Consider the following 17,013-nt stretch of genomic DNA (forward strand, 5'->3'; position numbering starts at 1 on the left):
CAAGTGCACCCAGTGGACAGCTTCAGACCACGTCAAAGTACCACTCAACCACCTTCACAAGCAACACAGTCAAGGGGTGGACAGCAGGCACCAAAGCCCAACTGAAGGGAGTCTTGCTCCATGGAGTCAGCCCCTGCACAGCAGCTCCTCCACTGCAGTTGCAGCCAATCCTCCCAGCCAATGGCCTGGGGGGAGGGAGGGTCCAATCCCTCACAGTAACAGGCCAACAGTAATCAAGGCTCAATTACAAAGGGAGGGTGCACACAGCTCACACAGGCAGGAACACCTGGAGTGTCTGGCCTAGGTGTGTGGGGAAGCTATGCCACTGGGCCCTACAGGACACCTATTACATAAGGCCACTCTACTAAGACACAGAAGCTCTACCTAGTACATAAAAACAAACACAGGAAAGCAGACAAAATGAGGAGACAAAGAAACAGGTCCCAAATGAAAGACTAGGAGAAGTCTCCAGAAGAAAAATTAAGTTAAATGAAGGCAAGCAAACTACCAGATACAGAATTCAAAAATAAATGGTTATAAGAATGCTCGAGAAAATTTGTGAGAACTCCAACAGAATAAAAAAGGACACGGAAACCATAAAAAATAAACAAGAAAAAAAGAGTCAGAAATGAAGAATGCAATCACTGAAATCAACAGTAAAGCAGATGAAGCAGAGAATCAAATAAGCAGTTTGGAAGATAAGGAAGCAGATAACACCCAATATGAACAGCAAAAAGAATTTTTAAAAATGTAGATAGTTTGGACTTCCGGTCAAGATGGCGGTGTAGGTAAACGCGGTATCTCGTCCTCCCACAACCACATCAAAGTTACAACTAAACGACAGAACAACCATCATTCAAAACCGCCTGAAATCAAGCTGAATGGAAGTCGTACAACTACAGAATTAAAAAAAAAAAAAAGCAGCTACATCCAGACCGGTAGGACGGCAGCGCGGCGGCGCGAGGGGTGGCGGTGGCGCAGCGGTGGAGTGCGGCGGCACGACGGGCTGGTCCCACACCCAAGCGTGGTGGATAAAAATCAGGAGGCTCCCGCCGCTGGGAAGGTCCTTCCTGAGGACTGAGGGGTCCCCGTCCCACACCAGGTGCCCCGTTCAGCGTTCCAGTGCCAGGAAGAGAAGTCCCCATAACTTCTGGCTGGAAAACCCAGCGGAAACTGAGGCTCAGGGAGGCTGAGGCGGCTGGAGCCCCAGGCAGCTCCCTAAAGGGCCCATGAACGGACTTATCGGACTCTCTCCCTCTAAGCTCGGAGGGGAGGCAGCTCGAGGGGCACCAGAGACATACAGGGAAGAACTGAGCTGTTTGGCACTGGAGCGAGGGCTGGAGAGGGGGCTTCCTCGGGGACAAACGTGCTGTCAGAGGCCTTTGTTCCTTTGGTGAGCCCTTCCCGGGGGCGGCAGACAGAAGCCATATCTGGGACTCCAGCAACCTGGCTCATACTGGTGGCCCCGCCCTGCTGACTCCCTGAGGCCCCACCCCACACAACTTTCAAGCCCACCCAAGCTGTTGCCACTTGCTTAACCATAGGATTGGCTGGTCTTGGATCCTGCTTCAGGTTTTTCCTAAATTCTTTCAAACAAGCAGCACCGTGTCTCAGCGAGCCCCATACCTCTCATTAAGTAATACACAGAAACAAACACAGGGAGGCAGCCAAAATGAGGAGACAAAGAAACAGGTCCCAAATGAAAGAACAGAACAAAACACCAATAAAAGAACTAAGCGAAAGGGAGATAAGCAACCTAACAGATACTGAGTTCAAAATACTGCTTATAAGGATGCTCAATGAACTTAGTGAGAACCTCAGTGAACTTAGGGAGGGCCTCAAGAGCATAAAAATGGACCAGTTAGAAATCATGGATACACAGTTAGAATTAAAGGAGGCATTAACTGAAATAAAGAATAATTTACACAGCTTCAATAATAGAGTATGTAAATCCAAGGAGCAAAACATCGATTTGGAATATAAGGAAGCAAAAAATGCCTAATCAGAACAGCAAAAAGAAAAAAGAATCCAAAAAAATGAGGATAGTGTAAGGAGCCTCTGGGACAACTTCAAGCGTGCCAACATTCGCATCTTGGGGGTGCCCGAAGGAGAAGAGAGAGAACAAGAAATCGAAAATCTGTTTGAAACAATAATGGCAGAAAACTTCCCTAACTCGGTGAAGGAAACAGACATACAAGTCCAGGAAGCACAGAGAGTCCTAAACAAGATGAACCCCAAGAAGCACACACCAAGACACATCATCATCAAAATGCAAAAGGTTCAAGACAAAGAGAGAATCTTAAAAGCAGTAAGAGAAAGGCAGCTAGTTACCTACAAGGGAGTACCCATTAGGCTGTCAGCTGATTTCTCAAAAGAAACTTTGCAGGCCAGAAGGGAGTGGCAAGAAATATTCAGAGTGATGAAAACCAAGAACCTACAACCAAAATTACTCTATCCTGCAAAGCTGTCATTTAGAATTGATGGACATATAAAAACTTTCCCAGACAAAAAAAGTTAAAGGAGTTCATCACTACCAAACCATTATTATAGGAAATGATGAAGGGTCTTTTTGAAGAAAAAGATAAAATGTATGAACAAACAAAATGGCAATGAATACATATCTATCAACAATGGAATCTACAAACAAAATGAACAGGAAAAACAGAAACATTCTCATAGATACAGAGAACACTTTTTTGGTTGCCAGTTGGGAAGGGGGTTGGGGGAATGGGTGAAAAAGGTGAAGGGATTAAGAAGCACAAATGCATTGCTAGACTGACAAACCTCAAAGGGAAAGGGGTTGGGGGGGGTGGGAAGAAATAAACCAAAGAACTTATATGCATAACCAATGGACACAGACAATAATGTGGGAAAAGGTGGGAGGGGGGCGGGAGGGGGGAGAAGGGGGTCAATGGGGGAAAAATGTGGAACATCTGTAATACATTTTACATCCAAAAATAAAGATTTGAAAAAAAGAAAAAGAAAAAAAAAATGTAGACAGTTTAAGGGTCCTCTGGGACATCAACAAAACCAATATTCGCATCATGGGAGTGCCGTAAGGAGAAGAGAGAAAGCAAGAAATTGAAAACCTATTTCAAAAAATAATAACAGAAAACTTCCTTAACTTGGTGAAGGAAATTAACATACAAGTTCAGAAAGCTAAGAGTCCCAAACAAGATGAACCCAAAGAGGTCCACACCAAGACACATCATAATTAAAATGGCAAAGGTTAAAGAGCATACAGTGGAGTAAAGACAGCCTCTTTAATAAATGGTGTTGAGAAAATTGGACAGCTACATGCAAAAACATAAAACTAGACCATCAACTTACACCATACACAAAAATAAACTCAAAATGGATAAAAGACTTAAATGTGACCCGTGAATGCATAAAAATTCTAGAAGAAAATGTAGGCAACAAAATTTCAGACATCATATGCAGCAGAATTTTCACTGATACATCACCTAAGGCAACAGAAACAAAGAATGAACACATGGGACTACATCAAACTAAAAAGCTTCTGCACATCAAAAGAAACAACCATCAAAATGGAAAGGCAACCCACTGTATGAGAGAACATTATTGCCACTGACACATCAGATAAGGGCTTAATTTTCAAAATATATAGAGTACTCATACAACTCAACAAAAGAAAGACAAAGAACCCAATTAAAAAATGGGCAGAGGAGCTGAATAGACACCTCTCAAACAGAACATACAAATGGCCAAGAGATATATGAAGAAATGCTCAATGCCACTAATCATCAGAGAGATGCAAATTAAAACAACTATGAAGTATCACCTCACACCTGTCAGAATGGCCGCCATCAACAAATCATCAAACAACAAGTGTTGGCGAGGGTGTGGAGAAAAGGGGACTCTAGTACACTGCTGGTGGGAATGCAGACTGGTGCAGCCACTATGGAAAACAATATGGTGTTACCTCAAAAAATTAAAAATTGAACTTCCATTTGACCCAGTGATCCCACTTCTAGGAATATACCCTAAGAAACCTGAGACACCAATCAGAAAGAATATATGTACCCCCATGTTCATAGCAGCACTATTTACAATAGCTAAGATCTGGAAATAGCCCAAGTGTCCATCAGTAGATAAATGGATAAAAAAGCAGTGGTACATATACACAATGGAGTACTATGCAGCTGTAAGAAAGACAGATCTCTTATCCTTTGAGACAACATGGAGGGACCTGGAAAGTATTATCCTAAGTGAAACAAGCCAAGTAGAAAAAGACAAATAGCACATGATCTCACTTATTTATGGAATATAATAAACATAACAGTCTGAAGAATAGGGTAGACCCAGAAACATGGAAGTAGAATACAGACTGACAATCCCCAGAAGAGGGGGTGGTTGGGGGAGGAAAGAGATAAACCACAAAACTTACATTCATGTATGCATAACCAATGGACATGGATAACAAAGCTGGGGAGGGGGGGGGATGGGGAGGAGGGTGTTAATGGGGTAAAAAAGGAGAAACATCTGTAACAAAATTTAAAAAAAATAACATAAAATCAAAGACCTGAAAAAAAATAACAAAATAAAATGCCAAAGGTTAAAGACAAAGAGGAGCTCCCATAAGACTGTCAGCTGATTGCTAAAAAAAAACTTTGTAGGCCAGAAGGGATTGGCATGAAAGTATTCAAAGTGATGAATACCAAGGACTTACAACCAAGATGACTAGAACAAGCACAGTTATCATTTAGAATTGAAGGACAGATAAAGAACCTCCCAGAAAAGAGAAAGCTAAAGGAGTTTATCACCAACAAACCAAGATTATAAGAAATGTTAAAGGATCTTTTTTAAGAATAAGAAAAAAGAAAAAAAAAAGAATCAAAACTATAAATGATAAAAGGACAATAAATATGTATTTATCAATAAGTACTTTAAATGTAAATAGACTAAATATGCCAATTAAAAGCTATATGGTGACTAAATGGATATCCAAACAAGACCCTCACATATGATGTCTACAGGAAACTCACTTCATGTCAAAAGACACACAAAGAATAAAACTAAAGGAATGAAAAAAGATATTTTATGAGAATCAAAAGAAACAAAAAAATCTGGGGTAGTGATACTTATACCAGACAAAATAGACTTTAAAACAAAGGCTGTAACAAGAGACAAAGAAGGGCCTGGCAACTCCACTTCTGGGTATTTATCCAAAGAAAATGAAACACTAAATTAAAAAGACCTATACAACCATATGTTTATTGCTGCGTTATTTACAATAGCCAAGATAGGGAAGCAACCTAAGTGTCTATCAATAAGGGGGATGGATAAAGAAGTAGTGCATATATACAATGGACGATAATTCAGCCACAAGGAAGAAGGAAATCTTGCCATCTGCAAAAACATGAATGGACCTAGAGGGTATTATGTTAAATAAAATAAGTCTGACAGAGACAGACAAATAAATGCCAGATTATTTCACTTATATGTGAAATCTAAAAAACAAAATAAAGGAGCAAGCAGAACAGAAACAGACTCATAGATACAGAGAACGTTTTCACGGTTGCCAGATGGGAAGGTGTTGGGGGGATGGTGAAAAGGTGAAGGGATTTAAAAGTACAAATTGGTAGTTACAGAATAGCCACAGGGATGTAAAGTCCAGCATAGGGAACATCATCAATAATATTGTAAAAACAATGTATGGTGCCAGATGGGTACTAGATTTATCAAGGTGGTCTCTGTAAGTTATATAAATATCTAATCACTAAGTTGCACACCTGAAACTAATATAATATTGTAGGACAACTGTAATTTAAAAATAAAAAATAAAGGTTTACTACTAAAAAATCATTAACCATAAACATTACTTAACTGATGACCTTCATTTTATCACTAAATAAGTCTTTGGTGCCTGCATCAAGGTTATTTGTAGAAGAACCTATACATTTTCCAAGTTGAATTCTCTCTCCCTCTGCTTTTGATAATTATAGAAGCCAAATCAGTTTAAAATTCCCATCCTCAGTGGCTTTGAAAGGGAACACAGACTAGACTGGAAAGGGGCTGGTCTGTTCAATGTTGTCTGTGATTAGAGGGCTGGGGTATGGCTCCGGCCTCAAGGCTCAGTGGTTGGTTATTTATGAGAACTAAATAGCAGACATACCTGCTCCTCCACTAAATTCTGCCTCTGTAAGCCACAGGAACCCTGCCAGAGTAGAGGAATGGTAGCAAGAACAAAGATAATAATCTCAGTTGACCTCATCCTAACATTATTTCTGCCTGCAAAATTAACCGTGGAGAATATCATATGATTCTACTCAGAATTCCAAAACCTTGAACACACAGTCAGGGGTCATTTCGGAAAGGATGACATAGGATTGAGAATACATGCCTAAAGATTAAAGAAAATATATTGCTCTTTGTATTTGCTTTACATATTTGCATATACTCCAGTGCTTCCCATCCTATTTTTGATTGGCAATTACAGCCTACTGTTTGTACTGTAATCTGAGAGTGCTACTTTTCCCTGGGGTTTAGTTTTTGTTTAAAAGTTCAGTTTGCTCTAAAATAGTTTTAATATAGCCCATGAAATGACTGATACACAATTTAACTATTTTTTTGCAGCACGGCCTGTGTGTTTTTGCCACTTCATTTCACCAACTCCTGAACTAACTCTCAACGTCAATTTATCAGGATCGCTGGAATTTTATAAATGAACGAGAACAGAGAGGTTAGCACCTATATGAGGAACTTGCACTGAAATTGAAGTGATTCTAGAACTCTCGTTGACTACATACCCAATATTCATTTATGTGTTTGTGCCAAATACCTTCAGTTTGTGTCTCAAGATCCACTCTCCAGTGGAAAACATCACAGAAGAGTATGGCCCAGGTGTTTACTCCTCAATCTCCCTCCCTACTGAGTACTGGTTCCCTAGTATCTCTCTCAGAAAGGCCACCGTGCCTGTCAAGGTCCCTGCTTCATAAAGCTCTCCTATGAGTTTTCTGCTCCCTGCCCAGGAGTCCTAAAGCAAGGCTCCCCTGCTGTTCCAGGTGCTACATTACCTGTTTTGTCAAAAGAGCCCTGCCCGCAACATTTTAAAAAGTACATTAGTGAAACCCTCCTCAAACAATTCATTTTACACATACTATCTCTTTCCTCCTGGGGCCCTGCTATACCACCGGGGATTAGAAAGGATGGCAAGGTCATGGTTCCTGCCCTCACAACATGTAATCAAACACCCAGGGCTGGCTTCCCTGGCATGAGACCTGTGCAGTCACACAAAGCCCTGTACTCCCAAGGGTCCCATACTTGGTCTAATCCTCGGCTGCCATCACCATGAAATTCTTGATAATTTTTGAACAAGGGGCCCTGCATTTTCCCTTCGCATCAGGCTTCACAAATTATTTAGCCACTCCTGCAAATATGGCACAGAAGTTGGACACAAGTGCAACTCATGGCCATGTACTGGGGTCTCACATTGTTCCAAAAATTGTTCTTAAATTGTATGCATATTCCTCAAATAATCCTTTCGACACTCAATGAGGAAGGTGCTGTTATTACCTTATTATTGGAACTTTTTAGATAAGAAACCAGAGACACATGTAGGTAACTTGCCAGAGGTCACACTGCTAGAAAGTATAGAATATGGGATTCTGATGTTCTGGCCTCTTCTCTGCCACCCTGCTTCTGGGCTGGAGGCACAGAAAGGAAAGCCATTAAGCTTAATTATCAATTAAACCTTAAAGCCATTTGAGCAGTATTATGGCATAGACTTAAGATTCTGGAAATATTCTCTGTGTCCTATATGGAAAAGCTAATCACAGTTCCAATAAGGACAGAAAATCTGTGCAAAACAAAGAATACTGAATTTCCCATATCATGACAGCATAAGAATAGCTGAAGGCATTTGTAAATGTCAATAAAGATTTTGATTTTGTCATGTCTCATCGTCTTGAATAAAATCTAAATTAAATTTATATGTTCATCCCACCATTTTAAAACTATTTTTCTTTATTTCTAATAACTATAGAAAAGCTGTTCAACAATAAGAACACCACCACGTTGTTATTTGCCTCCAGGAAGAAGATAAATAAATCACAGTATCTAAGAGATATTTTAATTATACTCATTCGATTTTAAAATGCACCGCAGTTTCTTCTCACGCAAGCACTATGCTCCATTGTTTATGAAAATAAAGGAAGGGCACATCGTGTACAGACAGGGATCTCCATCGTCTTAGACATTATAAATAACACATGCCCTAGTTTACTTTTTATACCTAACTATTTAACATCATACACGTCTTGGTTTCTACATTTTACCCAATATTGATGTAATCCGCTGCACTTTCTTTAGTTATGAAAGTTTGTTGTTGTTTTTCTTTTTCTCCCAAACCACTATCCTTCTTACTAATCTACAAATGATTTTTTTCTCATGTTATTTATTCTACACTTTAATTGATTATGTGTCTACCTTTGTGGATTATGATTTACCACGACCATTTAGACCAGACATACCCATCAGAGGTTATCATTTGGTTATGTGGATTGTTGCCAACATTTCTAAAAAGGCAGGTGAAGATTCCCGCTATTATTTTTATCTTACTGTCATAACGTTAAGGTCCATAACTGAATCTTAAATATCCCAATCTGACATAAAAATCACAACGGATCCCTTTTCCTCCCAAACAAATGAGTCGGTTGTCAGGGCTGACTGGTGTTTTAAAGGATATCTTGGCCAAGGGTATTATTTTAAGAGATGAGCAAATGGGGAAACCCCACAGCTGAGCCAATAAAATATGAACTTAAGGTGCAAAGAAGCACTCATAAACATTGCTTAGAACAAGGGATTCATTGTTTCAAGCCAACCCTTCCAGTGGTTCCTCTGATCTCAGCCCCTCTCTGTGCGTCAGGAAAGCCTCTTCCTTTAACCTGTGGTTTTTTCAAGCTGAGCTACTACATTATTTATGACTGTAAATGTGAGTAGCCCGTCTGTATGCTCCTTGTACACAGACACTGAGCGCCCCCCTCCCTTCTCCCCACTTTGGTATTTTTGTGTGGAAGGATGAAAGGGTCTTCCCCTGGAGCTGATGTGGCTGGGGATGTTGAATTAGCTGCTGTGTCAGAATGAGGTAGACTGAGGATTTCCCAACACATCCTCCACCTGCACACCCAAACACCAGCCTCCAATGACTCATTTCATTCCGTTTCTTTCTTTCAAGGGCTTTAAAAAATATATTCTGTGTATTTCTCTGTCTCCTTCTCATTGTGCTGTACCTCTGTTATTCTTGATCTCTTTATCCTCTCTCATCATCTCTCCTCAACTTAAGAAAAGGAAACGTCTTCCCAGAAGTGACATGAATATTAAATAAAAATACTATAAGCAAATGTGCTTTATAAAGTAAAAGAGAATCGCCTTTCTGATTAGTTTTCATTTTGTAGTTTTTGTTCAATGTTGTATTTTTCCCCCTTTTTGCTTTTTTACTTTCCCTTACATTTCCCACTTTTAAATTTTAATTTATGTTATAAAATAGTAAAGGCAAAAACAACTCAGTTCTGTCAGTGGGGTCCTCAGGGAGAGGCGAGGAGGCAAAGAAGAATGGAGTGGTGGAGGCAACAATTACAAGCGATGGAGAGAGAGCGGGTTCTGGTGCCCTGGGGAGCTTTTCTACTGATGGGTAGAGGCTGTAATTGGCACATCATAACCTTTTCCTTCTCAAGTAAAGAGAAAACAGGAGACTGTACCTAAAGGATCATGCTGTAACTAATTGATTTTCAGCTAATCTAAGCCTCCAGCTATTAAGAAACTAGGACCAAAGACAGACCCCAGGAAGGGCGGGGGCAGTCGGGAGAAGGTGCCAGGAGAGCCTGGGGCTACAGAGACCACAGAACTAAAGAGGAAAGGCCAAAAGAAGGGGGCGGAGAGAGGTGGTCCCAAGCCTTTCTAGAGGATATTATCATACCTTTCTTTTTCCAGCTGTTACTTCTTATTACACGTTTAAAATTGGCGATTTGTGAGTGACCATTAAAAGCTGCAAAAATGTTTTACTTAAACTATGATGATAACAATCTTTGCAGCCATGCCCATCAGTGGACAACAAAATACCTTTAAAGGAGAATGGGAACCGCTTTGGTCACATCTATGAATGTGAAGGGTTGTTGAAGGGAGAAAAAGCTTTTCATCCACGGCAACTTCTTTTCTCTTCAGAAGTTAAGGGTTTTAAAGAATGATATTTTTGCCCAATATTACCATTTGTGTTTCCAGACAAAATCCATGAATATGTAGTATGATGGATTATAATAGATCTTTCCTCCCATCCCATTCCTCCTCCCTCAAAAAAATAATCTTGCATGTGTTTATGGGTGTGTTTATGTTACACAAGTGTTAATAACCCTGTTGGAGACACTACATAGATAGGCATCTTTAGGTAGATCTGTATATAAATTCCTCTCCACTGGGCATTTGAGTCAGCCAAAAACAACAATAAATATCAATGATGTCTTTCAAATCTTTCAACCGAGTACATAAGCACTTTTTTCTTCCAATACCAGGAGAGTTTAATGATTTGAGGAAGTAAGAGGAGAAGGGTTTAATATAAAGTTTTGAAAGCATTTTTTTTCTATTTCATATCTTAGCATGCTAAATATATTGTTATAAAATAAATAAATGTAAGCATTACATTTATATATTTTTCTGCTTGAGAACTAATATATATTCTTAAAATATACCTAAGAAATATTTGACTCCAAGCCAACTGATCAATGAGTCAAAAACCATTAATATACCCAAAGTTCTTCTTTATCAGAAAAATGCATGTAGACTAAGAATAATAGAAATGTAAATTGTCTCATTTACTGGTTGTTGTTTTTTGTAGTTCCTCCAAAATATCTACATTATGTCATTTTATTTATATTATCACAAAGTAATCAAAATATTGATTTTTAACTAAAATATATTAGAAGTACACTACATATTTATGTTTATATAAACAGAAGATATATTTTAATATTGCAAGAAAACTACCTAGTAATTCCTTTTATTTGTATAGGTATTTGATATAGAACCCTTAACATTTTTTTATAAAGAGATGGTTAAAAAGAGAACAAATTTACCACAAATACATTTTTGTTTCTAACAAAGTAAGTATCATTGACTAAGAAAAAATTCCACTGATATTCATTAGTTTTCAGGACAAATCAAAAAAGTCAACCTGTAAAAGCTAGATACTCGGAGTCTGACAAAAGTTGGCCGAAGAATAGTGAATACAATAGAGTGGGAAGTTTCTCTTCACACAATTAATAATTAACATTTGTTTCTTAAAAATAAACAAATCACTAAAATAACTTAAAGGTAAAAATAATGTGTTTAGTTTCATAGTTAGTTGTTTATAATTACCTTAACACAGTTTATTTACATTTCTTTTTTTTCATTTAGTAAATTCTGAACTATTTTTTCACTTATGGACAAAAAATTATTCTCATCTGAAATTTTAAAAATAGATATTTTGTTAAATAGGATTCAAAGTTTGAATTGAAACTTAAATTCAAATTGAAAGTTAGTTTATTTATTCTTGAGGAGCAAAACTTATGTTGGAAATAAATGTCTTCCTGAATGACAAGATAATTATAGAAAAGCTATTATTTAACTTAAAATGACACAGGCAAGCATTAATAAAAAGGATGTTACTAGATCCTTTTAATATATTTATCTTGTTATGGGAAATGTCAACAGAATCTTTTTACATATTTAAATATTCAGGTGACTTTCTCAATACAAATTCCTTGCCTATTGCTGATTTGATCATTTGTCCTTAGTCCCCACTATGTACATATACTCTAAGATACCAAAAAATAAAATAAAATTATCTTCAGTCATATAAGAACATAAAGCAAGTTGCAGGTATCTGCTAATGAATGTTACATAAGGACACTCAAATTCTCAGTGCAGTTAACAATGACATTACAGTGTCACCTTTTCTAAGTATGCTTTGACCTATTTTATCATGGAAGAAATACAAAAAAAAAGGTTTTATTAAGTAATGATAGGTTGCAACTTTGGGATATATGAGAAGTCATGGTCTGGGGATAATAAAATAAAATTGTGGTTCAATTTTCCCCAGAGACTACTAGGAGAAATTCAATATCAGAATTAATTTATCAGTAATTTAGTGTGAGACATTTAGTTTGGAATATTAAAATTTTAAAAAACCAATGTGGTTTATTATTGAAGATAAATCATTACTCAGAAGTTCAAGCATGATAAAAATAAATAAACATTTTCTGAAGTTTATATCCAATTGTTTGTCTAGGGTAAAATGAATAATTGTATTTCATGGTATATTAATGAATTAGTTTATTATTATAATCCAAACAATATAACCAAAATTTTATTGATTTAAAAATATAATCTTTCTTAAATGATAAAGATAAAAATTGTTCTAGAAGTCACTGAATAAAACTGTTAATTATAGTTTTTGGTCTTCTTATTTTATGTAGATTTATAAAAAGAAATGGCATACAGGTTCAAAATCATACTTAATTTCTTTCTAAAACACAAATACACTTCTTTTGTAAATGATCAAAATATTCAAATTTAATAAAATGTATTATTAGAAGAGATTTATGACAGAGCTATGGTTTTATAAAATACATTATATAGCACATTCTCCCGTGACAGATTTTAGATGACCTGAACTGATTTTTCAGACATTTATTTTGTGACTATGTAAATCATGCTAGATTGACATTTTCTATTAAAATATTAACATAGATTTAAATTATTGAATAGTGTTTTTGAAATGGCTACAAAGTAAAAATATATCCTGAGCCACATTTACATGCCATTTACAGAAGAAAGAGCAATCAACCTACGTTAGAATTAAAGTATATTTTAATGGCTTGAAAGTTCCAAATGAAACCTGTTAATTACATGTCAAAGAAAAGGTGTCCAGGACACCTGATTAGGGCAACCAATGATGACTTACTAAAACTTAATAATGAGAGCTTTGTCTCTAGTAACATGAAGCATATGATTTATTATGCACCTTATCCTTCATGCTAGGACTGCTGAGAGCAAATGAGCAGAACACATTAAGTAACATATATTATAAAAGCATCATGTGTTATTAGGAGTTGCTATCTGACTTTTCAAAGAATATTTTTGAGATATATGAGGAAGTTTTTAATTAAGTGTATAATCAAATATGTCAAATTTAAGTCAAAGCAGATTGCATTTTTAAAACAAAATGTTAAGAGTTCTTACATTAAAATATTCTCAATCCTTTCAAGTTGATGAAATTTGATACAATTTTTATTCTTCAAAAATAAGCATATTCTATGTTTTTATTATTTTCAATGTCTGAAGATAGTAAATTTTCACCTTCAGTATCTATTATAACATTTAAATAAAATTACAGCCCTGGTAAAAATCATTTTAAATTGGGAAACTCTTTAATAATATTGCACAATGAAATACCAAGCATTAATTTACTATTTGATAATTCCACTCTTTAAACATTGCCATGAAAGTATTAGTATTGAGTAAAACATAATTTTAAAAAATTATTCTATAATAAAGTTACTAATTAAAGAATTTCAGTTATTTTTATCTCCAATAAAAAGAAATTTTGTATAGGTAAGGACCATCATGGCATGATTTCCACTTCCCTTGCTTCTGGAAATAATCAAATAGGTATGATATATTTCAATCATTGCAGTTAAAAATGTTAGATTGAAAATTTGTTTCTAAAATATTTTTCAGAGAATATCGGAATCTTTCCCTGAAGCTATTTGATAGTCATTTTTTACAATATTATTTGATCTTAGTTAATTTGATACCAATAGCTTTGCGGTAGTTGCCTCCCCTCAATGAGTGCTTTTAACTTGCATATAAATACGTACATGTATGTTTTCTAAATTACTAACCAAAATATAATTCAGAATGTCAGTTTTACTTTTCTGTCTATAAATGCTTTTTAAAATATTTTTATTATTATTTTTTGCTCATAGCATAGCTCTCCTTGTAAATTCTCCTTTTCTTTTTTTGACTATTGCCTGTTTATTCATATATTTATACATTAAGCAAGGTTGATATTTTAACAAGATCTGAAAAGACCCAAATCTTCCCCAACTATAATTGTTTAATTTTAGCTTTTTATATTAAAAATAATATGTGTATATATATATATGACTTTGTTGCCTAAGGCAAAATCTCATATTGCATCAATGAAAGAAAGGAAACAGAAGTTGGAGAGGAGAGTTATAGAAAATGACTTTATATAAACATGACCACCTACCAGGCAGCTACTTTACCATTAGAAAAACTTCCACTTTGTAATAACACAGATTAACAAATAAACGAACAACATACCTAAGTTGACAAAGCTCATGACCATGTCAGCATCGTTCAGAAAGTTGGTATCATGTAGGCTGGCTAGAGGAGGACTCTGGGTAGTCAGGGGAGTCGTTCGAGATAACTGTATGCGGCGAGGATACCCATTGGGAGAGGCTGGGTATCCCTTTCTGGCTCCTCTGGTCTCTCCTGCCAGGGATGCCCTCACTGAGTATTCCGACTCCTCAGGATTTTCTTCATTGGCCATAGCATTGTATAGGTCCAGCATAAAGAGAGGTGCAGAGGAAGCTTGTTTTCCAGGTGAAAATGGTCTGGGTCTGTGAGGCAAACCCAAGATAGAGAGAATTTCCCTCTGTATTTCCCGTCTTTCATGGTTTCGTAGTCTTCTATAAATAAAACTGGAGTGAACATGATTGTCTCCCAAACCTCCTTTTGCATAACCCAGTAGAACCCAGCAGCTCCAGAGGAAACCCACAATACCCCTAAATAAAAACACACTCAGATGCATTTTTGTCCAAAAGCAAAGTTGATGTTTTTAGTTCTTCTTGTCCTCTTTAAAAAAAAAAAAAATCTAAGTTTCTAGGAGGTACAACTTCCCAGTAGCAGAAAAAAATAAATTTACCTATTCTTCATGACAGTGACATTTCTGAACACAACATCCTCACTGATTTTCCTGCCCTATTTTAAATATTTTGGAATATGTCAAGAGGAGTTATTTCTAAGAAAGCTGAAAATCAAATTTCCAATTATCCACAGTTGTTAAGAGTTTTTGCTGCATTGATGTAGCAGAAGACGGCTAATATTATTTGATCAGATGACCTAGGCATTCCTATGTGAATTTATGATAATCAGGCCTTTGGTATTTGAATGAACGAAAGTTGATCTTCTGATAAACTGTAGTTCCCAAAGTTATCTTCACTTGCTCTTGAGTTCTTCTCAACCCTGAAGCTCTTTCCAAGACAATGCTGATTTCTGAATCACAGATCTATGCTGATCTGCACCTTGGTGTTGGAATATATATTTGTCCGGCAGCTTGGTGATAACTTTAACATCTTTTGTGTCGTCTTAGTGTAAAATGCGACTCAAGGTTGTACTAGTCAAGTAAATGTGTTTTCCTGTATTTACTTGAAAACCTTCCTATAAGTCCATTCAATCCCTTTCTCCTTCTTACTGTTAATTCCACCTCCAGCAGGCACAAATATACCAGCCCTCTTCAAGGGAGATCTAAAGAGTAATGTAAGCACAACCCTGCTGGGAAAGAAGAGGCTTCTCATTGTAATTTGAAACTGGTAAAGCAAAAAGAACTTAACCCTTTTGCTACCAGAAAAGCCTCCATTTTCGCAATTTCAGAGCCATGCATCTAACACAGAACAGTGATGAATAGGGCATATAAATTCTAGGGGGGAAAACAGCCAATTTTCAAGCAGCAGAATGAAAATTTTGCCACCAATTTTATATAGTACTTTAGATCTTTCTTTTAATAGTACACATTTAATGTACTTCTATGTTAAGTCTCAGGTTGTGGCTAGATTCACATGATATGTTTCAGTTCTATATTTGAGTTTATTTCTGGTTTTTATAAGTTACTAAAGTTTACTTCTTAAAAAATAAGAGGAGGAGTTGCAAATTGAGGTTAATTTGTTGTTTCTTAATTACAACCAGAGCTTTTTAGAATAAAATACAGTAGAGAGTTAATTACTGGTAATTATATTTTAGGTATCAAAGCAGTGGTTATAATAATTCAATAATGGTAATTAGATAGTCCAGCATTAATGGTCTTTAAATATCAAAAATTTAAGCAGAAAAGTATATTCATATTTCACTCATCAAGTCAGTGCTGTTGAAATACAAACACCCTAAAGATGTAGCGTCATAATTCTTAAATTTTAAGTCCTTTTAGTTGAAATGCAAACAGACTTACAAATTAGGTACTTCCCATTAATTGTGCTCAGTACTTTGATTTGTTTTAGCCCATGCAAATAGACACAAGTCAAATATCCTTCACAATTACATGCAGATTGAAATTTGCCTTTTTAAAATTTGATGGGTATAATGGGGAAAGTGCACACCTTTCTAACATACCACGCTTAATCTGAGGAAATGAGCAAAGTACGTGTTTATCCTTCATGTTTAATGCCTTTAAAATTTGGAAGTCTACGGTGTTTTTGTGCAGCTATAATTTTCCTTACAAGCTCGCACTTAAAGTTAGGGCTTACAATACTTTCATTGTCTGGAATAGTATTCTGATACCAGTGTCGATTTATCAAGCAAATTCTAGAATGATTATGAAATTTTAATGCTTTTCCTTGACTCTGCCTAGAAGCACCCGGTCTCTTGTTTAATATCTTTTAAAATATTTCCTGTGAATATCTAAATCTAAGCCATATTTCTCACAAGTCTTCAGTTTATTGGTAAAGGCAAGATACTAAAAAGGCTTGCAGAATCTTATTGTACGCGTCATTTTTTTCTTACACTAACTCACTGCACTAAAGTTTGATGATGCTATTTAATATATGCCTTACTAAAAATTCTTTATTAAGAGCCATGTAGGATGCCACAGTAATAGAGCCAAAGACTGACATACATGGAACACCTCTACAAAATTGGTATCGCGTGAAGAGCAAGACATTTTGGATGTAAGGGAAGAAACACCATTTCAATAAGAAATAGTTTAAACCACTAAAATTC

At 36.3% G+C, this 17,013-nt stretch overlaps 1 protein-coding gene across 3 annotated transcripts in view; it reads right to left on the minus strand.

The window, feature by feature from the left end:
• Positions 1-15,558, minus strand: part of BMP5 (bone morphogenetic protein 5) — a 118,167-nt gene extending 102,609 nt beyond the window's left edge. For all 3 annotated transcript variants that reach the window (XM_036248805.1, XM_036248804.1, XM_036248803.1), the window contains exon 1: positions 14,344-15,558. In XM_036248805.1, the coding sequence (XP_036104698.1) occupies positions 14,344-14,833 (490 nt within the window). In that variant the 5' untranslated portion in view covers positions 14,834-15,558. The remainder of the gene's footprint in view (positions 1-14,343) is intronic.
• Between the last annotated feature and the right edge of the window lie 1,455 nt (positions 15,559-17,013).

Source organism: Molossus molossus, unplaced genomic scaffold (assembly GCF_014108415.1).
Source record: "Molossus molossus isolate mMolMol1 unplaced genomic scaffold, mMolMol1.p scaffold_m16_p_8, whole genome shotgun sequence".
Taxonomy (NCBI): Eukaryota; Metazoa; Chordata; class Mammalia; order Chiroptera; family Molossidae; genus Molossus; species Molossus molossus.